This window comes from Helianthus annuus, chromosome 5 (assembly GCF_002127325.2).
Source record: "Helianthus annuus cultivar XRQ/B chromosome 5, HanXRQr2.0-SUNRISE, whole genome shotgun sequence".
In the NCBI taxonomy this organism is placed as follows: domain Eukaryota; kingdom Viridiplantae; phylum Streptophyta; class Magnoliopsida; order Asterales; family Asteraceae; genus Helianthus; species Helianthus annuus.
In genome coordinates, this window is record NC_035437.2 from 21,822,562 (window position 1) to 21,850,459 (window position 27,898).

At 37.7% G+C, this 27,898-nt stretch overlaps 1 protein-coding gene, 1 long non-coding RNA gene and 1 other non-coding gene across 3 annotated transcripts in view; 2 read left to right on the top strand and 1 right to left on the bottom strand.

Moving 5' to 3' along the window:
* Positions 1 to 1,033: 1,033 nt before the first annotated feature.
* LOC110942784 (lupeol synthase) overlaps positions 1,034 to 27,898 on the bottom strand; it is a 39,449-nt gene continuing 12,584 nt past the window's right edge. Inside the window, exons 5-14 of the mRNA XM_022184549.1 lie at positions 13,600 to 13,625; positions 12,924 to 13,046; positions 12,746 to 12,844; positions 12,612 to 12,668; positions 12,454 to 12,500; positions 12,205 to 12,348; positions 11,740 to 11,898; positions 11,563 to 11,665; positions 1,256 to 1,339; positions 1,034 to 1,144 (exon numbers count right to left, since the gene is read on the bottom strand). Of these exons, the coding sequence (XP_022040241.1) occupies positions 1,034 to 1,144; positions 1,256 to 1,339; positions 11,563 to 11,665; positions 11,740 to 11,898; positions 12,205 to 12,348; positions 12,454 to 12,500; positions 12,612 to 12,668; positions 12,746 to 12,844; positions 12,924 to 13,046; positions 13,600 to 13,625 (953 nt within the window). The remainder of the gene's footprint in view (positions 1,145 to 1,255; positions 1,340 to 11,562; positions 11,666 to 11,739; positions 11,899 to 12,204; positions 12,349 to 12,453; positions 12,501 to 12,611; positions 12,669 to 12,745; positions 12,845 to 12,923; positions 13,047 to 13,599; positions 13,626 to 27,898) is intronic.
* Positions 2,417 to 5,174, top strand: LOC110940145. The gene is made up of 4 exons (XR_002592860.2): positions 2,417 to 2,658; positions 3,989 to 4,144; positions 4,751 to 4,831; positions 4,944 to 5,174. It is a non-coding gene; the product is annotated as an uncharacterized LOC110940145 (long non-coding RNA).
* LOC118492742 lies at positions 26,181 to 26,287 on the top strand. The gene has a single exon (XR_004894744.1). It is a non-coding gene; the product is annotated as a small nucleolar RNA R71 (small nucleolar RNA).

The following is a 27,898-nucleotide window of genomic DNA, read 5'->3' on the forward strand; positions in this document are numbered from 1 at the left end:
TCTACCGTCACCCGGAACTGTTGTAATAGACCCGTTAGTTCAGTAGCCTGTGATCTTTCGTCTTCTGATGCTGGAATTCTCGACCAAGACCAATCCCAAATGATGCCCCCATAACTTCGTCTGTAGCACTCCTCCACTCTAGCTCTCTTGAATTTTGCTAAATTATAAAGTAAAGGGAACCTTTCTCTAAATGCTATTTCGCCCAACCATACATCAATCCAAAACATAGTTTTATCGCCGACACCTACTTTGCTTTTGAGATTCTTTTCAATTATTACACCCCTTTTCCTCATGTCTTTTCTGATTTCTACTATATTTTTCCAAACCCCCGTATGACCGGTTTTCAATGGAACAGTTGTTATCTTCTTTTTATTATTATGGATTGCACCTATAACTTCCGCCCACAGCTGTTTCGGTTCCGATTTCAGCCGCCACCACCATTTAACCAGTAGTGCTAGATTTAAATCTCTAATACTTCCTATACCCAACCCCCCAAACTTTTTGGAAGCTACGATTTTTTCCCATCTAATCCACCTCATCTTATTGTTCGTGTTATTACCCCCCCAAAGAAATTTCCTCCTAATACCTTCTAAGACTTTTACTACCGCAACCGGACATTTATACAAAGAAAGGAAATAGTTAGGTAACGAACCGAGTACCGATTTCACCAATGTTGCCCTGCCCGCGAAAGATAACAATTTTGCTTTCCAGTTTGATAATCTCCTGTTGAATGTATCTATTACTTCCTTCCAGTTCTGAATTCGGTTCATGTTCGCTCCTACTTTCAGCCCCAGGTACGTAAATGGGAATTTGCCCGGTTTGAATCCAAAACTGTTTGCCTTAGAGACAATCTCCTCTTCATCGACACCTAACCCAAAAATCTGACTTTTCTTAGGGTTTACAAAAATCTGACGTAAGTACATACATGTTGCATTCGATCTCCTCCTTATTTTACATATTTTTAGTGCTAGTAAGTGCCATTTGATACAAGACCAAAAGTCACACAACGAAACTAGAAGTAACATAAATAGTTTCATGCACACCGAAGAGTACGACGGTACTCACCAAGAGCCCAAATAGGGAATATATTTCGATATGATGAGTAATTGAGGATACAATTCCCAAAGAAAGCTCCTGTGATTTCCTATAATTCAAATAAGAGATGTTTAAGACGCATAAATTGGCATTTCAGTAGTAGGATCGAATGCAGAATGTTTAAAAAATAGAGGAATTAATAAAAAACCATGATAATAACCTGCTGTGGGAAGTCTCCTTCTTCCATTTGAGAATTTATGAGGAGCCGTATTCCACGTTTTACTGGTGTACTATCAACTTTAGCCTAACCATAATTTACAAAATTAGTTCTATCTTTAGTTTCCTATGATAAACGAAACATGGAAAAGAAAACATAGGAACACATATATGGTTGGGGAGTGACTATTAATCAATGCTTGTGAGCTGAAGGTCTCTTTTGTATTCAGTTTATATGAAGTGGTACAATTATGTAACAATACCTTTGGATATTGCAATAGGTTCATACAGCTTGGATCGATAACAATGCTAACCCACATGATACTATATGTAGTGAATTAGCCATATTACGTTGCTACTTATCGTTTTGAAATTCCATTTTAAGTTATGATCGATATCCGATAGGATTCATAGATGTATATGATTCAATTGTAAAATTCCAAGTCACACTTGAACCTTTGGTATCAATGCCACTCGGCCATGTATCAAAGTCACTCCACCCAGAGACACTTAGCTACTAGATAACAAATGCATTTGATTGGAAAAAGTATTTAACAAATAGGTGTTATTTTAAAATTATGTATCAAATGAAGACCAGGTGACAAGTTTAGACTTTGGTGATGGTGATGCCCAAATTTAAAGATGATTTTTTTTCGGGGGTGGTGGTGATAGGACATCGCATGGATCAGGAATCCCAAGAAAGAAAATGGTCTTAATTTCATGATATACGACAACTTAATAATTGGGGGCTCTTCTATAGTTAAACATGATAACTTCTAGGTTAGGTATGCTTTTGTTTTTAATATGTGGATGCTATCTAATCTTCTGGCGATCTGGCGCCTGATATTTCTATCTTGGATCCGGTATTTTCAAATGGAAACCTATTGTTAAGATGTAGAATGCATTATTGATTGTGGGTTCCGTTATGGGGCATTCAAGTGACCTGATTCTATATATTTATACTTTATTTTCACTACAAGAAACTTGAGCATTAGAGGCGACACTTTTAGGGGCGACAGAGCCCTTTAGCGGTGACCTGGGACCAGGATCCGTGTGTACAGCGAGTTATTAAATCTGGCCGTTAAACTGAAATAGATCCAATGGCTTAGCTTTTATTGGACACTAAAAATAATAAGCGGGACATTTTCCCTCCCATATCTTTTCCCCCTTTCACCTCACTTTACCTTTTTCACTTCTCAGACTCATCCACACACCCTCAATCTCTTTCCCCCTTTCACCTTCCTTTCACGTCAGATTCACGCGAACAACCTGCTTCGAATTGAACTCCGGCCGCCGTTGAAGACCACGCGAACAACCTGCTCGGATTTGAACCCAAGCCACCGTCGAACAAGCCCTAACCACGTCTGCTCGGGACAAAAAAAACCCCTAATCACCATCTCGAAATCGGTAACAATTTTCGTTTTATGTTGTGTTGATAATTTTCAGCTCATACATGTCTCATTTCCCCTCTGTTTGGCTACTAGGGTTGTTTGTTAGATAGTTTTGAACTATTAGGGTTTGTTTGAGGTTGTTGGTAATAGTTGTTAATTTTTTTAATCAGTCCTTAAATTGGTTCTGGGAACTAGGTTGTGGTATGTCATAAAGTTTTTAGTTTAATAACTTTATAATGGTATGTGTAACTTGTAATATTAGACAGTCTGTTAGCTATGTATGTATGAAATTAGAATTTACTAAAAAGTTTTGGACTTTGGAATATTAATTATAGATGATGATGTGAGATGAACAGGATAGATGTTTAATTTGGAAAACTGTTGGAGCATAACTTTCGATGCAAAATGCATTTGAGATTAACACGATAGATGTTTTGTCCTTTTAAAAATGTTGTAAATGTGATTTCTTGATTTAATATGTTTATATTGATTGTTGGTTTTGTCGATCGGTGGTGGCGTTATATGTGAGTTATTTGTTGAAGGTTATTGTTTGGATTGTAACAAGCATTGGGGTCAGTATTCTCTTTCTGTCCAAAATGTTATGCTTCATTTTGCAATCTAGTTTTTGAAAAAAAAAACATGCTATAGAGTAGGAGTGCAAATGAGCCTAGCTCGACTCGAAATGAGTCGGGCTTAAAGGAGCTCGAGCCTAAAAACAAACTCGGCATGTTTCGCGTATCAAGCTCAAGCCGGCTCGCGAGCCTGAACGAGACCATAATATATATAATTCTAAATTAATATTTTAAGTATATTTAAATAATAATAATAATAGTAAACACCATTTATAACATTATGGAAAAATAACTAAGTTATATATAAAATAATAATTATAATCAATATAAATTAATCAATAACTATTAAACGAGCCAGGTCGAGCTTTAGAAACTATCTACGAGCAAAGCTCGGGCTTTAAAAACAAAGCTCGAATCAAGCTCAAGCTCGTTTGCACTCCTACTTTTGAGCATCGATTCGTATGGCATAATGAAGTTCTGTGTAATGTGCCTGGCCTTCAATTGAAAATGCCTTTTAAGTTATAGTAAATAAAGTTTTCTCTAATTTTTATCAGGGGTAACCATGATTATATTAACTCACCAAAAGGCTTAAACTTTCAAAAGTTTTCCTTTAGAGGTTTCTACCAAAGCTTACTGGGATTTCTTTGGGTAGGCCATGAAGTGTTGTTTTAGAAATATTCTAAATAAGTATATTAATATCCGCATGTTTTTTTTTTTTGTCATTTTACAACTGTTTCTGATGATTATTTACTAAATCAAGTCTTATTACTGCAGGTACGCTTGCAACTGGATATGATAGTGATTCTCCGGCACCAAATTTTGTTTCTGAAGATGGTGTAAAACACAGAAGGGCAAGGATATTGGGAGGCGGTAGCATGATTAATTATGGGTTTTACTCGAGGGCCGATGACTACTTCTACAATAATGCAGGTATTGAATGGGATATGGGTGCTGTAGCTTGTAGAGATAGCTTACGAGTGAGTAGAAAACATTATTGTAACTCGTCCGGCCCGTTTAAATAGGTGGCAAACTTCTGTGTTTAATGCCTCTGATTTTGTTTATATCTTTGTTTTCCAACGTGTTGGCTTTTCGGAAACCGAAGAAAGTTTATGAAGGTCTATGGTTGTATATGATGAGCAGGTCGGGTCAGGCAGGGTAACAGGGTAACAGGATAACAGGTCAAAACGAAATCAGTCATTTAAAGAAAATAATGCATTTACTTTAACAATTGAGTAAAAAATAGTTCAATTTAGTTTTGGATGGAAACTGTATATGATTTGTTACTGTCAACTACAAATCATTGAAAAAAAGTAAATGATTTAGATGCATAACGGCTGCGAACGGCCCATAAACACAGCGGTTTAACGGCTGCAAACGCAGCGGTTATCAGCTACGTTTACGGCCCGTTCGCAGCCGTTAAACGATTGTGTTCATGGACGTATAACGGCTGTGAACAGGCCGTAAACGCAACAGTTAACCGCTGCGTTTGCAGCCGAAACTTTAGTGTACTCATATCCTCCTTTTCTTCTTTTGCAGGTAATCTATATCAGGGTACACTCAATGGAAAGAAGTCATGTCCTTTAGGTGACCCGACCCGAGCGTACGATGAACATTTGGGTAAGTTAGAAGCCATAAGAACTAAATATGAGTAATAACTCATTAGTAACTTAAATGCTAACACAGATTACAATAAATTAGTTGCATATTACTAACTTAATATATTTTTCAGATTAAGGCATCACCAATATGAAGAGAGGCTAGAAACTACCATCTTCCGACAAGTTAAGTTGCGGCAGGTGCTTTTCGATACATAACAGGTCCGCGAGTCAAATTGTAGTTTAACTCATACAATGTCAAACTACAAATGTTTGTCATCCCCGCCACAACTGCTATGTAATTTTTGGTTGTTTGAATGTGAATTACTGTTTAATTTTTGTATACTTATGAACGTTTTGGTCAATGTATGTTTAGGAAAAACTTAAAAAATGTGCATGTAATTGTATGTGGGTAACAATGTAAATAGCAGTAAATTATTTTTTTTTCCTTTTTTTTACTTTTAGTGGCGACAAATGTCGCCCCTAAAAGTCAAAAATGTCGCCGCTAAAAGTCATTCACAATAGCGACGACACACCCTTTTTAGCGACGACAGGTGACCAATAGCGGCCTATCTATAGCGGCGACTCTTTAGCGACGACGTGTCGCCGCTAAAAGGCAATAGCGGCGACAAAAAGGACCTTTAGCGGCGACACATGTCGCCGCTAAAAGTGCCTGTTTCTTGTAGTGTTTCTTTTTGTGGTTAACTTAGTCAAGACAAAAGAAAAGTTAACAGGTTAACGTGGTTTAACACAAAGAAAAAAAAGAGCTATTTGTCTACATATCCAGCCAAAAAGAGACGATAATACATTGCCAATATGTGGAAACTAACTGAATAAGTATACTTTGCTCGCCGCAATGTGGCAGGTTGGATCACCTTTATACAACGGGGTATGTGATTGAGGTTACCATGACCATCCATTACCTTTATGCATGGTTTAACCTTGGAGGTCCCAACAGCACACAATTTAATCCCATTTTTTGAACTGTTTTGAGTCTTCCATGTAATTTCTCCAACGATTTAGCTCACTAAAGTTTAGTACTTCTTTAAAATTAATTTAAAACATTTTGGTCATGTAAACTTTGATGCCAAAAACTAATTGGTGAAGTTTTGAATCACAATGTAGATGTTGATTTTCAAGACTCTAAAAGACTAACACACTTCAGTTTGTATTTTTTTTATTTTAATATTTGCATTCATGTCCATTCTCTTTGAACGACACATTCTCCCATTTCTCTTCTCATCTCTACACAACCCCCACGACCACCGTCACTGTATAACCACCTCAACTCTCTTTTCTGACGAACAATTTCCTACCTTTTCTCTCTGTCAACAAACACTGCAAACCGTCGCAACCCACAACCTGCTTGTCCCTTCTCGACAACACAGCACAACCACCTAGCTGGCATCACCACAACATCATCACCTATACCGCCGCACCATTTTACGGATTTGTTTCGGATCACCAGCCCTCTATTTCTACACCCCTTTCCGCTGTCTTGTGGAAACCCTTAAAACTGTTGGTGCAGTTTTTGTGTCCGATGCTGTTCGAATAAATTAGATTTATTGTATGCTAATATGTAATAGTTAGTGAAACGGTCAAACGAACGTGTACTGACCCGCTCGTTTGAAGTGGTCAAACGAACGGGTTATTCGTTTGACCGTGTGTGTTTGCAAGACAAGGGGGTGTGGCTATAAATACCAACCCTTAGTCATTTGCAACATGAGAAGGTTTTAGACTTGGGGGAGAGATCACCACTTGGTCTCTCCCCGGATGTATGCTCCTTTGATATGGTTCGGCTAGCTTGTAATCGGGCCAGGTTGTAATGTTATGCTATCGAATTTATACAATAAAGTTGTTTTATCTGTTTTTAATCCGCCTGTCTTGAACATAATCACACACTAATCACGGGTTTCTGTCTGAATCACGTACTTACAATTGGTAACAGAGCCATGGTACCCGACTTAGTGAATCTAACCATTTTCTAAGTCACATGTGCTCTTCATCAGTGATTGTTGTGATTTTTGTTCAAGCTGTAAAAAAATGGTGTAAAGAGGAAAAACCCAGATTTGGAACCAAATATACAGGTCTGAGATGAATCGGACAATACAAAATAGTTGGGTTTACTGTTTCACACCAGAAAATCAAGTTTTCATCATCACTTTGAGGCATTTTTCGTCAAATCTGCAGATCTGCAGATGTTGTTCTTCGCTATGTTCTTGAAGGGGTGGTGGCTGGTTAAGAAACTCTAGGGTTTCTTCAGATCTAACCCAAAACTGAACCACAAAAAACCCCTGGCGAAGAATGACATCTGACGAAGAACATTGTTCGTTGCCTTGATTGTTCACTGATGTTGATTTCCACGAAAAACCTCCCGCGAAGAACCTCCCACTCCACGAAGAACCCAGTTACACGAAGAATATACATGGCCGAAGAACATTCTGCCGAAGAACCAAGATTGACGAAGAACCCCATGTTCTTTGCTGGCTATGCTTCACGAAAGATTATGGTCTGAATGTCCTTGCCGAAGAACCTATCACAGGCGAAGAACATACTTCATGATACCTCACGAAGAACCTGTACAATTGTTTACTCAAATGGTACCTGCGAAGAATTACTTCGGCTCACAGTTGTTCACTGATGATAGCTCACGAAGAATCATCCATTCTTCGTGGACCTTGATCTCCGATTTACCTCTGTGCTCCGGCCACCACCGCGCACCGTCTCCGTTCACTGGTCAGCCGATGTGGCTCACCATCACTGGAAATAGATCGGTGGATTTAATGTGAAATATAGAAAGAAGTTTTTCTGCTGTGGATGTTTGTTTATCGCAGAGGTTGATCAATGAGGGATCGACTGATGGAAATTATGGATGAATCGGAATCAAAATGGGGTTTTGTGGTCGGCAGTTGCAGACTTACATCGGATATTGGAGGTTGTTTATCGATGAGGAAGGAGAATTTGAAAGATGATAGCGGCTACTGTACAAGGAAGATGTCAGCAGATTTGGTTGTTTGGCAGCTAGGTCTTTATGTTGGGCTTACATATTGTTTGTTGGGCTCACCTGAGTATCTTTTTGGTTTGTTTTATTTGGGCCGATTCAAGTATAGATATAGCCATATAGGTGGGCCATGATGTATGGGTTTGGAGGACCATTGTACTAAATCTGGGATTAGTATTAGTTTAGATAATTTCCATCACATGGAAGTGGGCACCGAACCTACTGTCTGTTCTTTGGTTGTATATGGGTCTTATTAGGCTTCACATTTGGGCTAGGATATATCATTTATCTCCTTTGGGGTCGGTGTTCATGAAGCTTATTTGAATTAAGCTTTAACGTCAAATTCGTATGAGTTCGGGGGCGCGCGGGGTGATGAGGCATCATGAAAACATGATTTTTTTTAAATGTGGGGTAGTCACGGTTACCGATGGAAATGTCAAAATTGGTGACTTGACTATTATGGGCCAAAAACGATATATTTATTTCCGCACGTGAAAATTTGTTTTTTTATCGGTGTTCGTAAATGCTCGAAAGAATTTTGTTTATTCTCATATTCTAGCATTTGATAACGATTGAAGGAACCTAGAGAGCTAAGACCAGTCCTAACGAGTTCACAAAGTCGAAGAGTTATGCCTATGATGGAAGTTTTCGGATTAGGTGTTAGCAGAACTTTGGGGGGATACAAGTCGGATCCTACGGGGCTAGGGGACTTTCCTTATCAACTAGAATATGCAAAGAAGAAAGTCGCTTTCGTGATTTTTTGAAAAACCGTGAACATTTGAAAGATTCTGCTCAGTGGAGAGAATCCGTTCAGTATAGTTGACTACACTTCCGCTCAGAGGAGGGAATCTGTTAAGGTTTAGAGATTTCACCAGAGAAATGGGGGGATACAAATTTTCTTATGCTTTGGAATTTCTTCGGTAAAATTCTAAACGCAATCACAGGTGGTAGAGTTTGTGATTTTCTGGTGATACAAAAGGTTCTGCATGGAATGTTTGGCACAGACACATCTTTGAGGATTTTAACTAATTCTCCAGCCAGGGTGAAGGGTTTTGCACGGAAACATACAGGTATCTAAAGTCAACAGTAGTTTCAAAACGCTGTTCACTGAAGACCTGGGGAATCTTTATGAGAGCTGATAGTTCAAGTCCGACATGTGTGGATTCTAACTCCATCAGTTGAGGGGGAATTTGCAGGTTTCGGTTCTGGGTTTGACGTTTCTTTGGGATTTTACAATGATCTGGGTGTAACTCAATTCGTTGAGTTTGCAAGCGATGTACTTGGTCAAGCTGACACCCTGAGTACTGATGCTGAAGATCCGTAGTGCATTACGTGGTCAAGTTCACAAAGGCGGGACAATGAGATCTGGATGTAGTTCAATTATGCGTGCTGGTTAAGCTTGCAAATGATATACTCGGTCTAGCTGACTTCCGGAGTGTTGATGCTGATGATCAAATTGCATTACTTGGTCGATTCCACAAAGATGGTTTACAGAAGACAGTTCACCAGAAAACTCTACCAATGTAGTATGCTTGAATGAGATAGAGTTCTTATGACAAGATCAAGACTTGATGCAGTTTTTAAAGAATGGAACCCTTATCAAATGCCTGTTGGAGTATTGGAAGATCGGTGGATGCTCGATCAATTTAGCCTTGCGAGGAGATTGCACAACACCCAACACGGATACGCGTACTTTGAGGGGGAAATATTATACGAGAAGCTTCAAAGGTTTGGTTTTGCTATGAAGACACAAGTCAAGATACTACTTACCTGGATCATCGGTCAAGGGGGAATTTGTTAACACAGAGAAGATCACATTAACAAATAATTGACTGAAGATCAGATTGCAGTTGCGTTTTCAGCATTCGACAGCAACGGACAAGGGGGAATTTGTTGGTGCAGTTTTTGTGTCCGATGCTGTTCGAATAGATTAGATTTATTTTCTGGTGATTATGTGATAGTTAGTGAAATGGTCAAACGAACGTGTATTGACCCGCTGAACGGGTTATTCGTTTGACCGTGTGTGTTTGCAAGACAAGGGGGTGTGCCTATAAATACCAACCCTTAGTCATTTGCAACATGAGAAGGTTTTAGACTTGGGGGAGAGATCACCACTTGGTCTCTCTCTAGATGTATGCTCCTTTGGTATGGTTTGGCTAGCTTGTAATCGGGCCGGTTTGTAATGTTATGCTACCGAATTTATACAATAAAGTTGTTTTATCCGTCTTTAATCCTCCCGTCTTGAACATAATCACACACTAATCACGGGTTTCGGTCCGAATCACGTACTTACAAAAACTAACTTAGGACGAAGTTGGGTGTTTGCAGATTTGTTTCAGATCTCTCTCTATTTCACCAGGTGAATGTGCAAGAAAAAAATAAAGACAAATGGCTAAATGGGTTTGAAAGGTAGGAAATGCTTCAAGAAAGAAACCTAGTAGTCAATGCGTAAGAAGCAAAAAGTTTAGTGGTCAATGTGTTAACATCACGGGAGGGAAAAATTATTTATTGAATGGTTTGCGTATGCTTAGGAGCTCACTCCTAGGTATATTGGTTATGCTGGGAGATTTTAAAGACGTGAGAGTGGGATGACAGATTAAACTCGGAGTTTAACGCTATTGGATCTATGATTTTCAATGATTTTTTTCGAAAAAGCAAATCTCCAGGGGCATAACATGGACATGCAGTGGTTTGCATACATGTCTGGCGATGGGGTCAAATCAAGCAAGACTGATAGGTTTTTGGTTTGCCTTGACTTCATAGAATTGTTGCCTTTTGCTACACTTAAAACCTTACAAAAGGAATGTTCTGGCCATTCTCCTTAATTTTGTACTTCATATATCAAAAACTATCTTTAATTGCTTGACCTAAACTTATGATGTTGCTACTCAGACTTGGCATGTAGTAGACGTCGGTCAACAGGCGGTGCTCCTTTGTTTTCTCTTCTAGCAATACCGACACTTTTACTCGTATGTCAATACAAGATCCATATCTAAACTTTACCTTAAGCATTACCCATTCATTGAGCTCATAGAAGCAAGTTTGATTACCATCATGTGATTTGGTGCTCCCTTGTCGATATACAAAGTATCTTTCTTTATTGGCTCGGTCTCAAAATGCTTTGGAATAACCTATTCTTCATTTAGAAAAAAAAATGTTTCTTGTTCACATCTCATCATGAATAAAGCTAAATAAAGATCATCGCATCAATGGTTTTGGCTAGGTGAGTTTCTTCATATATATAATTAAGCTCGAGATCACACTAATGCTAAGTGCTCCAATTTATCACAACTATCACAGTGAACCTGTGATTTATCCTTTTACCCCTTTCGTGATAAATGGTCCTCGCCTGACCCGTTTATTTTGACTCTTGATCTTGACCATCTCGGCTTTGACTTCCATTTTGGTCCTTATCATCCCGGTCTTGACCTCTACCTCGGTTTCTACCTTTCCCTTTATACAAATTAGGGTTCCAATTATTAGTAGAAGACTCGGCTTTGGTAAATATTAGATTACATTGGTTGTTATCTTGAGTCTCCTTGGTTAGCATATTCACGTCACTCATTTATTTTTATTACTTTGTTTAGCTTATATCTAGAATCCTCATTGATATTCATACCATTTTTATCTCACGAAAGCACCTTTTTCTAGTTGCAAGTAGCTAGTTAAAATGTGACTAGGTCAACTCTTAATCAGCTAGTTTCAATTCCTGCTCTCCGAAAACCCTAAATTTTTAAACATGAGGAACAAACCTGTCCGGCTTTCATAAGTGAGATTAAAGCCCATGAGGTTTGTACCAAATTTGATCGATTTCCATCCAAATTTGTATATTCATATATCAAACAAAATAAAATACTAAACATTAGGCCAAGTATTTGTCAAGAAAACCCTGCACAATTTCTAGCATTTTATTCTTACCTTATTTACACTTTACACTGCTAAGATAACTCTCTCCCCATCCACCATCAGGAAGTTGTTTCGATAGCAGAAATGCACAAGCTTTTCGAAGTGTGGGACTATTATAATAGGTCTTACCACAAACTGCGAACCATGTACCATAGGTGTAACATATTCCCCAACAACCATGCCTACACAGATTACAAGCTAACATGTAAGAACCTGTTAAACATGAAAACTCGCACGACCCACGGATACCCTACTAAAATGCAACTTGTGCTTAGAAAGTGGTCTTCAAAGGGTTTTAATGAAATAAACTAGTGGAAGTTTCATTCGAACTTTAGACGGTCTCAAATGCTTACCACTTCACCACTCTCTCAAAAGTTGAGTAATTTAAAATTTACGTACAAGTGGTTGCCAATCTTATAAATAGAAGTATAGCTAAGTTGATGGTTGTCTAATACAACAATAATCACACCATAAGAAAACACGCCTACCATGAACCATCTGGGTTTTGTCTGTCATGAATGTACTTCACAGCTCTTGAAATGCAACTTTGGATCTCCTGTATTCTATGTCCAGGGTGCAACTTCTTGAACAACACCAAACCTTGGATGGCGGACGAGGTGCATTCCACATAGCTTAAAGGATATAAATTTTTCAGTCACTTATTCATGTTATATATATATAGAAACAAATAAAACATAATGAACGTTAATGAAAAATGATTTTTGTTCAAATCTTACTCTCGCTCAATCAACGCATCTTCAAAAAACTCTATTGGATTGAATTTCTGAAATTCATAACCATTATATAATGTAGTTATAATAAAACTTTATGCTAGATTTTTTCTTTATTGTTTTTAATAAACATATACTTTCAAATAAAGGAAAATCATAAGTACCTCCACCCAAGAATAAGCCCTACGCGGCTCCCAAGCTGGAAAGCCACCATTTTCACTCTGAATTGAATTTTAGAACATTACGTCAGAGTAATATTCAACAATGCCAATATTACACAACATTTTTGATGGCATACTTGTAATGAAAGAATAACATTGACAGCATCATAGAGACACCCAGATTCAAGTTTTTCACCAACAAGTTCTTGGCTCATTTGGGAATACAGAAGTGCAACCTATAAAAAACATCAATTGTGAAAAAAATACATTTCAGTACTGTTTTATTATTAGTACTTATAAAAATTACACGTCAACCTTCAAGCCTTCCGCTGTACAATCTGAGACTTGCAAACCCTGGTCTTGCATTGAAAACGTCCACCCGCCTTTAGAAGTGTGCTCTGTACATTTTACTGAAATCTCCAGGGGGTTATCGCGAATCTGAAAAGATTTAATATGCATAGACATATTAATTTGTATGTTCCTTTCATATATATAGGAATTGGCATGTAATAATCCCAACTAGAATGGCCATTGCCAATCCCATATTTGAATATTCCCCATGCCAGTCCCACCTTTCACCTATTTTTCCTCCAGCGGTCCTCAGTTAAAAAAACTTAACGGAGTTAAGTTTTTTTTCCCGAATTACAACCTCACGTATTAGGGCTTTTGATCAGAACGAAGATACGAGTCTATTGATGTAAAACTTACATCCAAACGGTGCTCCAAATGACTTGATTTTTGTTATTTGGAAGTTTAAACACCATTTTCATTGTTTGGAGCACAATTTCAAGGTAAGTTTTACATCATTCGACTCGTATCCTCGTTCTTTCAAAAGCCATAAAACGTCAGCTTGTAATTCAGAAAAATACTTAACTCCGTTAAGTTTTTTAAACTGAGGACTGGTGGAGGAAAAATAAGTGAAAGGTGGGACTGACATGGGGAATATTCAAAGGTTGTACTAACAATGACCAATGACGTTTTGTTGTCAGACCTGTGAGGATTTTACAAAATCATGTGCTTTTTTGTTAGGAAACTTTATTTGCAAGTATTGAAGAAAATCTCAATCAACTGGATCTCTGAAGAAGATAACAGTCCTGAAGAACACAGCAAGATGAAGAAAAATAGTTGGGACAACTGAAAAGCAAAGTATCTACTACAAAGAATCTCAAGTTGATAAAGAGTTGATTTGGATTATCAGAGAAGATCGTTTCTGATGGATCTGATGATATTTCTGATGAAATATCATCAGTTTCTGACAAATTCTGATCATCAAACTTTCTGATGATTTGTTCACCAGAATTTCTGATGAAGTGGCTTATCAGAAATTCTGATGACAAACCCACTTGTCTAAAATCACAACTCTATCCTGCCACCCATGACCGAAGCATGACATTATTGGTTTTCATGATTACAAATGCAACTTGAACGATGGATTCAATGAATATGTCAAATTGTTACTTTATGCAGGACTTATTGCATGAATAAACAATTGTTTATTCATGTCCACAGCCGTCTATAAATAGAAGGCTCGAGAGGCAGAAGATACTTGAGTTTGAAGCTTAGCATTCACATACAAACACTCAAACTCCAACTGCTCTTCTCACCCACAAAAATCAAGATTCATTTGTATTAGATAATGATCTTACAATCACCTTGTTAAACTAATTTGTTTCAAAGTGATATAAACTTGATAATTCTGTAGGTCTTGTTTCTTGAAAGTCTGATTTCCATTTCCGCACATCTTTTTCACATATACTGAAATCACTTGCCATATTACGTAAAAAGAAGTTGTTAAGACCATACTGGGTCCAACAATTGGTATCAGAGCAGATTGAATAAATTATTTTCAAACGATCAATCGCTCTTCTTCTTTTCTAAATATGGCCAGCTTTCAAACCTGGAATAATGCTTTTAACATTGGTTCTATGTCCAAACCTCCAACTCTGGTCAGAGAGGAATACCCCCAATGGAAAATCAGGATGGTCAATTTCCTTAATGGTCATGACCGAGCTCTGTTTCAATCCATTGAGAGGGGTCCACATATACCAATGACTGAAATACCAGCAATTCCAGCAACTGACCAAACACCAGGAATCCCTGCCTCTCGTGCTCCAAAAAGTGAAATAAACTGGAGCCCGGAAGATAAGGATCTGGTGGTTAAGGATGAAAGAGCAAAATCACTCTTAATAATGGCCATCCCTAATGACATATTTTCACAAGTTGATGCTTGTGCATCAGCCAAGGAAATATGGGATCAGTTGGAAAATCTTTGTGAAGGAGGAAAAAGGATGAAAAGAAACAAGAGAACAAACAACGTCTCATCCTATGAAAGGTTTAAAAGTTTACCTAATGAAAAGTTAAATAACACATATCAAAGGTTCACAAAACTTTTAAATGAGCTAAAGAAATTTGGAATAATTAAATCTAATGATGAAAGAAACATTAAATTTCTTGATGCTTTGCCTAGAGAATGGGGAAGTCTCACAATGACTTTGTCCTCAACCTTAGAACTAGGAAACATGAGTCTTCACGACTTATATAGCATCTTGATCCCTAGAGAGGAAGAAATATTTGAAGAAACCATTCAAAGAGGGGGATCTTTAGATCTTATCTCTAACTCACAAAGACAAACAACTTCCAATGATCCACAACCATCAAGCAGCCAGGCCTTTGAAACTTCTGATTCATCATCAGATTTTTTAGCCTTTGCTGATGCAATAGCACTGCTCACCAAAACATTTGTGCAAAGGTTGAGGGGAGGAGGCCAGAGGTACCAGAGGAGTGATAGAAGGAGGATGGATGATAGATCTAAAGAAGATGTTAGATCTAAGGATAAAGGAAAGGCTGAGGTGGTGTGTTACAAGTGCAAGCAAAGAGGTCATTATGCGTCTGAGTGTAAGACCAAGAAGCTGAAAGATGTTACTTACTATGAAAAGAAGCTTGAGAAAGCTAAGAAGCAACAACAGCAAGTCAGCTTAATTGCTGGAATAGATACATGGTTATCTGATGACTCTTCTGATGAAGAAGAAGAAGAAGAAGAAATGGCCAGCTTCTGTCTCACGGCACTTTCTGATGACATACCAGAGACTTCAGGACAACAGGTAAGTTTAGACAATCTTGATATTGAACACAAGCTAAATGAGCTCATGTCATATTTTTTAAACCTGCAAGTTAAACATCAATCAGATGGTAAAAAATCTGATGAGTCGCAGAGGACTTTGAATAAAATCATTCTTGAAAACCAATTACTAATAGAACAAAGTTTAGATCAAAGAGCTAAAATTGAATTCTATGAAAATGAAAGAAGAGATCTTTACAAGAAAATCAATGACAAAGAAATTAATGTAAGAGGTTTTCAAGAAGCAAAAGAATTTATAAATTTCATAGAGTCCACTCCAAAGAACAAAAGAGAAGGGTTGGGTTATGTAAGAACAAACAATAACAAACCTACTGTCTTTGTAAAAGCTACTCAATAGAATTCTGATAAAAACTTATCAGAATCTGATTCTGAAACTTGCAAATCAACATGTTCTGAATACTCCTTTGACAAGCCAAATTTTGAACCAAAAAGAAGTGAATGCAGTCAAGAGTTTGTAAAAACTCCAGAAGCAGTTCACTCATCTTTTCAAGACTATCCCTACATTCCATCACAAGAAGGAAAATCAGAAATTTCTGATGATTCCTGTATGTGTGTTGAAATACTGAAGCTTGTTCAACACCATCTCCAAAAGAAAAACAAAAATTATGTTAATGGCTCAGCATCCAACAGAAATTCTGATGAAAGGTCATCTAGAAGAATTAATAGAACCAGAATGTCATCAGAAAGTGTACCCAAGCATGCCTGGGTACCTAAATCCCTCTAATCATTTCATTTCAGGACCATCATGTGCAGCAGATCTGGTACTGCGACTCAGGAAGCTCCAAGCACATGACTGGAGATAGGAGCTTACTCAGGAACTTTGTCTCAAAGCTGGGTAAAATGGTGAACTTTGGAAACGGAGTGAAAGGAAGGATAATGGGATACGAATGTATCAGGTATGGATGTTTGACCATTGAAAGAGTAGCTTATGTTGAAGGCTTAAAATATAATTTGCTGAGCTGTGGTCAATTCTGTTACAAAGGTTTTCAGGTAACATTTTTACCAGAAAAATGCTTGCTAATAGGTATGGATGATAATAAAGTATATTTGAGTGGGAAAAGGATAAGACAATCAATTTATTACTTTGACTTTAAAGAAGAAAATGAACATCCTAAACTATGTTTATTTTCAAAAATTAACAAAGGAAGTAGTTGGTTATGGCATAAAAGATTGGCTCACTTAAATTTCAAAAACCTAAACAAATTATCAAGTAAAGGTCTGGTAAAAGGGTTACCTCTCATATCCTCTAAAAAGGATAAAATTTGTGATGCTTGTGAGATGGGAAAGTCAAAAGGAAGCTCTCACAAGTCAATTTCTGAATCTTCCATTACACAAAATTTGGAACTTTTACACATGGATTTGTGTGGACCCATAGGTACAGAAAGTTTTTCTGGAAAGAAATATATACTAGTAATAGTTGATGATTTTTCCAGATACACATGGGTTGAATTTTTTAGAAAGAAAAGTGAAACACCTGATTTGATCATTAATTTTATAAAGAAAATTGAAAATCTGTTAAAACTAACAGAAAGAAGGATCAGATCAGACAATGGGACAGAATTCAAAAATTCTAAAATTGAAAGCTTCCTTGTAAACAAAGGAATCTCTCATGACTTTTCTGCTCCCAGAACCCCTCAACAAAATGGGGTTGTTGAAAGAAAAAATAGAACCTTAGTAGAAGCTGCCAGAACAATGCTTGCATATGCCAAAATGCCCTCTCACTTTTGGGCAGAAGCAATTGCAAATGCATGTTTTACTCAAAACAGAACTCTCGTCAACAAAAGGCTAAACAAAACACCCTACAACATAATAAATAATAGAATTCCAAGTGTGAAATTTTTACACACATTTGGTTGTAGATGTTTTGTTTTCAATGATTTTGAAAGCCTTGAAAAATTTGACAGAAAAGCAGAAAAAGGTATTTTTCTTGGATATTCATTGTCCTCAAAAGCTTATAGAATTTTTATTCTTAATACAAGGACAATCAGAGAAAGTTTATATGTCTCATTTGATGACTCATCAGAGACTGAAGTTTCTGATGAATACATGAAAGAAATAAACTTTTCTGACAAACAAGAAAATTATGAGCTTCTCTTTGAAATGATATCAGAAGATCTTTTAGAACATGATAAAGCTTGTAAATTTAAATCATCAAAAATATCATGTACTAACCCTGAAGAACAAGTAAATAGCACAACAGAAAATCATAATTCTGGTGCTTTACATGAAACAGAGGTAACTGAACAAGGGGAAACTTCAAATCCATCAGAACCAACAATTGTTCAAAACAGGTTAAGATGGATCAAAGGGAATGTTCATTCTGATATCATTGGCAATCCAGCTGATGGTGTGAGAACAAGATCTGCAACTGCACATGAATGTGCATATGCTGGGTTCTTAAGCACAATAGAACCCAAATCTGCCAAAGAAGCTCTAAATGATCCAAATTGGATACAAGCTATGCAAGAAGAGCTGGGTCAATTCGAAAAGAGCAAGGTGTGGGATCTGGTACCTAAGCCCAAAGACAAATCTGTCATAGGCTCAAAATGGGTATACAGGAATAAATCTGATGAAAATGGCATAATCACAAGGAACAAAGCAAGGTTAGTAGTCAAAGGTTACTGTCAACAAGAAGGTATTGATTATGATGAAACCTTTGCACCAGTAGCTAGATTAGAAGTTGTGAGAATTTTTCTTGCTTATGCTGCATCCAAGGATTTCAAAGTTTATCAAATGGATGTAAAATCAGCTTTCCTAAATGGTAAAATTGAAGAATAAGTTTATGTGCAACAACCTGAAGGCTTTGTTGATCCAAAATTTCAAAATCATGTTTATAGATTAAACAAAGCCTTGTATGGATTGAAGCAAGCTCCAAGAGCCTGGTATGAAACATTATCATACTTCTTACTCAATTCTGGATTTACCAAAGGTACTATTAACACCACACAGTTTCTCAAAACACACAAAAACCATAACTTGTTAGTTCAGATATATGTTGATGACATTATATTTGGATCAACAAATGAAAAATTTTGCAAAAAGTTTCAAAAATTAATGACCAGCCATTTTGAAATGAGCATGATGGGTGAATTAACCTTTTTCTTAGGGTTACAAGTCAAACAAAGAATTGATGGAATATTTTTGAGTCAATCAAAATATGTCAAAACAATTCTACAAAAATATTCACTTGAAAACTGCTCAGTTTCAAAAACTCCCATGGCAACAGGGAACAAATTGGATTCTGATAAAGATGGAATAAGTGTAGATATTAAAACCTATAGGGGGATGATAGGGTCACTGTTATACTTAACAACAAGCAGACCAGACATCATGTTTGCTTCATGTTTTCTGGCCAGATATTAATGTGATCCTAAGGAATCTCATTTAAAAGCTGTAAAAAGGGTTTTCAAATATCTAAAAGGCACTTCAGAACTCGGTCTCTGGTATCCAAAGGATACAAACCTTGAATTAATTGCATACACAGATGCAGATTATGCAGGGTGTAAGATTGACAGAAAAAGCACATCTGGTGCTTGTCAAATCTTGGGGGAAAAATTGGTATGTTGGGCAAGCAAGAAGCAAAACTTTGTTGCCACATCAACAGCAGAGTCAGAATATGTTGCAGCAGCAAGCTGTTGTTCACAAGTGCTGTGGATGCAAACTCAACTGAAGGACTATGGAGTAAATCTGACAAAAATACCAATTCTGTGTGATTCAAAGAGTGCAATTGCAATAACAGAAAATCCAGTTCATCACTCAAGAACCAAACACATAGATGTCAGATATCACTTCATAAAAGATCATGTGGAGAAAGGTAACATTGAAATGTATTTTGTTCCAACTGAAAACCAAATTGTTGATATATTCACAAAACCTCTTGATGAAAAGAGACATAATTTTTGATCAGCAAACTTGGCATGGTCAACATAAGAGATGAAAATGTTTCAGAAATAAAAACAAAACAAAATGAAAACCAAGTTGATAATCATCAAGTTGCTGAGAATGAAAGGACAATTAAACAAAATTCTGATACAGAAATTCATCTATCTGATGAAAAATCAGAAGATCTAATGAATCATCAATAACATGTGATGATTTACCAGAAATTCTGATTTACATCAGGAACTTTTGTTTAATTGTGCATAATAATCAGTAATCATCAAAAGTCCATATCTTCATACATATTCCATTTGTATAAATTTCCTTTTTTTTGTTTGTTAAAAAAAATATTGTCTTGATTCAGACTCCTATAAATGAATCAAATGTCTTCTGATGATATAAATATAGGAAAATTCAACTCTTTATGAAACATTTAGAGATCTTATATATATCATCAAAAGGACAACATGGGAAAACACTCAATTGAAGAAAAGGCTTTTGATTGGACCAATTCTGAAATCAAAATAAAAGGGTCCCACATAAAAAGGTGCAAGTTGGAAACTAGTGTTTATCTTTTAAAAATCGTTGGAAGCTCTAACTGTCTTGAATAAGATATACATTAAATTAGAGATAAGCCAAGGGTTTTTCAAAAACGGTTGCATCTTTAAAAGATTAAAACATCATTAAGGTGTCATAAAACACCTTGAATACAAACAACCCACGAAAAACACTCAAAAATCTCTGTCTCAGCTCACTATAAATATCCTCTCCAACAACAGAGACGTCCATCTTCAATCTCAAATTCTCAAAACCCTAAAAACCCTTTTCAAAAGCAAAAAAAAAAAAAACCCAAATCCTTAATGGCTGCCTCAAACAACAGTCCACCTCCAGTTGAACACTCTGTTCCCCTAATCACTGAAGCTGAATATCTTCCTTTGAAGAACAACAATGAAGCAATGAACACCAATATCGAACAATAAGATGTGAAGTGTCAAATTCTCATTGAGTTTCTGATCAGAAGCCCAATAGCTCATGCTCTTACAAAGATCAGAGAGGTACCAGAAAGATTAATACAACAGGTTGTACACACTCTTGAAGCACATAGTACAAATATGGAGCTAACAGCACACGTATGGGAAGATATCTTCATCAAAATCACACCAGAGAAAATAAGGGAATGTTTGGAACTACCCTTGAAACAAGAGTATGAAGAAGCACCACCAAAAGAAGACATGTTTGAACAACTTGATGCTGTAATGGGATGCAAGGCAAAGATTTCAAAAATCAACGAGTTCAAGAGGAACAAGCTACCTGCCTTCTGGCAAGTATTGATGGAAATATTGAATAAATGCTTATCATCCAAGATCGGAGGTACGGATCAGATAAATATGAATATTCTAACAATCATGTTCAGCCTTATAACTGGGTTGAATATTGATTTTGGAACAGAAATATTTAATCTGATCAAAAGATCAATTCTGACCAAAACTGGAAAGATAGATTCATGATGCGTGTGTAGTGTAATATAATTTAGATGTATATTTAAGCCCTTTTTACACTTTTAGCCAAGTTTTAAATTTATAAAACACGATATTTACTAACACTAAACACACATATGGGCAAGTGCACCCATCGTGGACGTAGTATAGTGTTGGTAAGATACCGAGGTCGTCCAAGGACACAAGAGCTTTTAATACCGGTTTATCCTCAACGTCTAATCAAATCAAAAAGTGAGAAAAATTGTTTTAAACTAAGAAAAATAAAAACTAACTAAATGCTGAAAAATAAAATAAAATAAAAACAGATAGACAAGATGAATCACTTGGATCCGACACGTGTGTTAGTATAACCTTTGATTATTTTCGCACTTTTGCACTTGTTTAAGAGATTATCTTAGTTATTGTAGTAGGCCCCTCTTTTGAAGGCGACGTTACCCTCAACCCAGTAGTTTGAGTCAGCAAGGATACAATCCTAAAGGGTCGGATTATTGAAAGATAATGAATTAAGTTATTAATGCAAATTGTGGTAGGCCCCGCTTTCGGCGGTGACGTTACCCTCGGCTAAGTAGTCCGAGTCAGCAGGGATACAGTCCTAAATAGCCGGGTTATAGTATTAATAGTAGTTAACTTATGAGGGGGTCAAAGAGTTTGGATCCCCGCCATCCAATACCTATGGGCATTGAAGGAGATCCTACTAAAATTGACCCAGGTCCCAAGCAGGACCTCTAAACGCTGAACAAGGGCAAGACCTTTACCAAACCGTTCCCTTAACCCCCGACCAGGTAGCCAACATACCTCCATATAGACCGTGGAGATATGAATGATGAAAATCTTTTATTTTATATAGACAGTAAAATAACGCCAAGACACCACGGACAAACGATAAGGAAAGATCACCTTCAACATAAGTAACTAGTTATTAAAGTCATTAATACAAAACCAAATAAAAAGTGCAAAAGATTAAAAATGAAAAGTATTATACTAAACACTTGTCTTCACCAAGTGATGTAAGAGACTTAGGCAAACATGGCCTTGATTGTCAAGAACTCTTACGATCAATCTTGGATCCCGAGACGACTCACACACTCTACGATGGACAATGGATGATGGTGGTGGATGATGGTGTTATGGTGGTGGTGGGTGGTGGATGAAGTGTGAGAGAGGTGGTGTGCCAAGGGATGAGATGGAATGAAACCAAGCACCCCTATTTATAGGCTGAACAGAAGGCTGGGCACGGCCCCGTGTCCGCTGGACACGCCCCCGTGCCCGTCTGACACTCTCTCTCTTCATTAATTGTAATTCGCAATTACAATTAATGCGCCTACTGTACTTTCACCACGCCCCCGTGCCCGCTGGACACGGCCCCGTGGTGGGCAATGGAAGCTTCTACTAGTTTGTCTTTTCTGCTGCTTCTTGGGCACGGCCCCGTGTTCGCTGGACACGAGGCGTGTTCAGTCTTCTGTTTTCTCTTCTTTGCCTTGGGGGTTGCCGTTGAGGGTCCGGGCAGTCTACTTTTATTCCTTTTCTTGTATTTATGCTAGAATTAGTTGTCTTTTTGCTTCTTTTGTGATTTTGAGCTCATTTCATCCTGAAAATACAAAAGAAAGACAAAAACACTCTTTTTCCAACATTAGTACTTAAAAAGGGTTAGTTTTATGCCTTAATTGATGTGATTTATATGTTGCATTTTACATACATCAAATACCCCCACACTTGAACTTTTGCTTGTCCTCAAGCAAAACTCTTTAAATGTGGCTTACATTCCCAAATGGAATAGGTAGAAGAGAAAGTTTTTAGCTTGTCCTAGAGTGTCGGGAATCCAAGGTCCTTGTAAGTTTTATTTTTATTTATTTACAATCCTATTCGTTATGATTTATTTTGAACGTTTCATAAGATAAATTACTTATTCGGGCATAGCATGCCTTATTAAAATTCCATTTATATACAAGTTCACATACCTCGCGGGAGATCACTCAACACTCGGCCGAAGGTGTAAATTTTTTTAGTGAATCACTCGTGAGCGGCATGGAACTTACGCCTTCCATAGGCTTGCCAAGCAATCAATCCTCCTCCTTTTTAACTTTTTACCTTTGTAAATATCAAGAGGACTTTTGGGGTGAAGGGTTAGGCTTGGGTTAAAGGTGGTCGGTTGGGTTAGTTAGAAAAAAGGGCGAAAATCGTAAAAAGCGTCGGTTTCCGTGACATACCTTGTTTTTAGTGATTTTTTTTCATCACATAAAAAGGCGAGTTTACGAAAAACCGAGCTTGTTACTAAAATAAAGGGTGAAAAATAAAAAAGGTTTTTTTTTTTCGGTGGGTAAAAAGAGTTTTGGGGTAATGAAATGAAAGGTTTAGGCTCAAAGGGGCTATCTAGGGGGATTTTGGGTAGGTGGTAAAAAAAAGAAAAATAATGGTTTAGAAAGAAAAATATGGTTAGTCCTAATGCCTCCATCACTTACTTACTTGGGTTTAAGTTGGTAAGGACCGGGAATGTATTGTCGTGGCAAGTTCTAGAGTTGTAAGAACCAAGCGGCTATTCACACAAGAAACGAAAAATGAGCATTTAGTCTAAATATGTATATTTTTATGCTCAATAAAGGCTCAAAACTCACTTTTGTGGGAATGGGTTTTTAATGTGATCAAGTATATATAATCGAATTTTTAACTAGACTTGTTATGCCGTTTCGTAATTTTCTTATGTTGGTTCTTTGTTATCACGACGCTATCGGTTGTAAATTTGTAAAAATATAACCTTTTTAGAACTTGTTATTCCCAAATTAAGCTAAGACAAATGAATGAAAAAAAAATGAAAAAGTTTTTTTTGAAAAAATTTGGGGTGTTTAGCGGTTCCAATAGAGTTTTGTGTAAGGCTTGTATTTAGGACTTGCAAAATTCAAGGTTTTAGCATCCCCCCACGCTTAAATTACACATTGTCCTCAATGTGTCCAAAAATAAGGTTTTTGGTTGATTAGAATGTGTAAAAGTAGGTTAAAAAGCAAAGATTTATGTTACTGGCATCCTGGACACGGCCCCGTGGTGACCGGGCACGGCCCCGTGGTCAGGTGCCAGTAACAAAAATTAAAGAATTAAAACAGAAGCCTGGACACGGGGGCGTGTCCGCTGAACACGGCCCGTGTCCAGTTACCTGAACTGGGTGTTTTTCTGCAGGTGGCTCAGCACGGGGTCGTGTTGGTTGGGCACGGCCCGTGTTGAGCCTTCTGTGATGGAGATTTGTGTCGGGTTGCTCTGTTTTTCGTGCATGGGTCCATTTTTCTCGATCCCCTTTTCATCCATTACCACCATGAGTGTGTTTTATTCTGCAAAATAAAACTAAAAGATTAAACTAAACTAAGGATAGTTCCGCGGAATGCCTCCGTGGTGCGCCACGTTTATAAGTGTCCTTGGCTAGACCCGATTCGAGGTTATATATTTTCTGAGTGGGATGCCTGGCGCCCCATGTTACACCGTCGGAGAGCAACATCCAAGCTCGAATCAATAACCTTCATGTAATTGACCGGGTCATCGTCCTCTATTCTCTTCCCAACTCCGAACTTCACTTCATCATCCCCATACCTCAAGGTGAGTGTCCCGTCATTCATATCTACCACTGCTTGGGCTGTGGCAAGGAAGGGTCTCCCTAGTATAAGGGGGACCTCGGTGTCTTCCTCCATATCGAGTATGACAAAGTCAGCTGGATAAACGAATCTGCTTACCTTTACCAAGACATTCTCGATGACACCTTGTGGGAATTTGACGGATCGATCAGCGAGTTGTATGCTCATTTTTGTAGGGCTCGTTGTTCCCAAGCCGAGTCTTTTGAACATTGATGAGGGCATGAGGTTAATGCTAGCCCCTAGGTCGGCTAAGGCATTGCGAACGGGCGATTCCCCTATTGAGCACGGAATCGTGAAGCTTCCGGGACCGATTTTCTTTTGGGGAAGTTTATTGAGCACGAGGGCAGAGCATTCTTCGCCTAAATTGACTAATTGCAAATTTTCAATTTTCTTCTTATGCGTAAGGAAGTCCCTCATGAATTTAGAGTATTTGGGCATTTGGGTTAGGAATTCGATAAAAGGAATATTGACATGCAATTGTTTTAACAGACTTTCGAATTTTGCGAATTGCTCATTTGTCTTTTGACGAATTAACCTACCGGGGTACGGAACTCGAGGAGCCTTGGTAGGCTCTGGTGATGGAGGAGAGTTCTTCTCCTGCAGAGGTGTCGGTACTGTTTCTTCCGTTGGCGGTGGCACTTCTGCAGGCCCTACGGTACGGTTTCGTAGTGTGATGAGGTGAACTTGCGCCTTTGGGTTTGTTTCGGTATTGCTAGGTAATGCGCCTTGCGGTCTCTCGGAAAAATTTTGAGCTATTTGATTTAATTGTTTTTCTATGTTTTGAATGCTAGCTTGTTGATTCCTAAAATTAGATTCTAATTGTAGAAATCTTTCCGAGCTTTTCTTATCAGTGTCAGAGACGAGGCGAGATACAGTATCTTCGAGCCTTTCTCGTCCACCTTGTTGTTGAGTGAAATTTTTTGACTCATTTCTTGGTTGTTGAAAGTTTGTTCGTTGGGATTGTTGGTTACTACTATTGCCGGGTTCCCTCCAACCGAGGTTTGGGTGGTTTCGCCATCCTTGGTTGTAAGTTCCCGTTGGGGGACCCGACGGCCTAGGTCTATTATCAATGTAGTTTACCATTTCTTGTTGATCGTCCGTTTCTTTCATGCAACTCCAATTTTCATGTGACCCACCACATCCTTCACAAGCCATAACCGAGACTGTTTTTGTCATTTCTAATTTTTTTATTTTTGAAGAAAGGGCCTCGATTTGGGCTTGTAAAGAAGTGCTTTCGTCAACCTTATGGGCGCCCGGGGCGATAGACTTATTTCCCCGGGGGGTATGCCATTGAAAATTGGTTTGAGCAATTTCCTCAATCTGATTATATATTTCGTGTGGGCGTCGGTTACCTAAAAGTCCCCCGGAGCTAGAATCAAGTGTCTGCCTAGTGTGTGGCAACAATCCATTATAGAAAGTGGATACTTGTTGCCATATTGCGAGGCCGTGATGGGGACACTTGCGTAATAGCTCCTTGAACCTTTCCCAAGTTTCATATAAGTATTCCCCGTCCTCTTGTGAATACGTATTAATTTCAGTCATTAACTTAGCAGTTTTAGCAGGAGGGAAATACTTATATAGAAATTTTTGGGCTAGTTCATCCCAGGTGTTTACCGATCTAGCTGGGAGGGCGTTGAGCCAAGCTTTCGCTCGGTCTTTTAGTGAGAAGTGTTGGGTCTAAAACGTGTAGTCTAATGTTATCAACGAATCAAGTCAACAAAGTCAACGCCAACAAGCCAAAGTCAACGTGCAAGTCGACACGGGAAGATCGAAGAAAGATATGGCGTGTGGAAGTTCGAGATATGACAGTTTTATTGCTTTGGATAATTAAATATATTTTGTTTAGACAAAATATATTTATTAGCTCATTTAGTTAGTTTTCATGTTTATTACTAGTTTTGGCAAGTTATTAACCCTAGGGACTTAAATGTAATTAGCCTAAAATGGTAAAGGCTATAAATAGAAAGTGATGATTAGGGTTTTAGGTAACAAACACATTTACTAGAGATTTGGGGGCTAACATTGTATTATCATTTGCAAATCATTCTAGTGGGTTTTATTGATATATTTTGTGTGTGTTCATCTAGATTCTTATTCAAAATCAGATTTTTGGCTCATCTAGATTCTTATTCAAAATAGATTCTTATCTCCCCCTTAGGCTAATGTTATCAAACTCTTGCGTCATCTTTAGAACCGTCAACTTCATGCGTGTTGTAATCTTCAATTTGGCAAGCCTCAGTCTCAATTTTAGACCCAACAATCTCCCCCTAGACTGATGCTTTCCAAATATTCTTCACTGAAGATCTTCTTTTGACACTTTGCTCTGTAAAAACTTTAAACTGACAATCTCCCCCTTTTTGCATGCATCATCTTTGACAATCAGGAACAACTTTTTCCAACTCTCTTTTGCTTGAGTGAATCAGAAGATGTAGGAGGAGGATTCCTAGCTCGGTATCTTCTGCAATCTTCAGGAAACAGGTGCTTTGGTCTGGTATCTTGCTCAATTGATGATCGGCCATCATTGCAGCAATTAGTCGAAGTAACCTGTTCACAGACATAAACACAACTCCACATTTTCTTTTAGACTGATTCAAAGTACAGACAAAACCGTATTCATCTGTATTGTGCAATGGAAAGTGTATCTCAAGCGGTTTGAGACACGATTGATGTTATATGGAAGACTTAGAAAAACAACTGTACACTAATCAAAATATTTTTGAATTTTAGAATTTTTTTTTTTTTAGTTTCAACCTTGAGATATAGATCTGATCAAATACGAGATCATACCAACTTGAAAAGTCTAGCCACACTTCAACTTTCTTTAGGAAAGCTACGACTCAAGAACGATTGTTGGTATGTTTGTCCTCTTAAATCCATGCATCCTTCTTTCAACATGCTTTCGGTGAGCTTGTTTATCATGTTTTGGTAATATTGACAAGAATTCTATGGCCCCCACACAAGCTATTAGAAATAGAAACATTATGCCCGTGAGTCCCACATCAGGACATACCCCCGCGATCAAGGTATGCACAAAGATTCCTCATAACGGGTGAGTATATTGGTTTCATTCTCTTCAACGACAGAATGGAGATCAGGTCTGTACTTTCGTACAACAGAGATCCCAAGAACTACCGAGGGCTAAGACAGATAGTTCGGTGA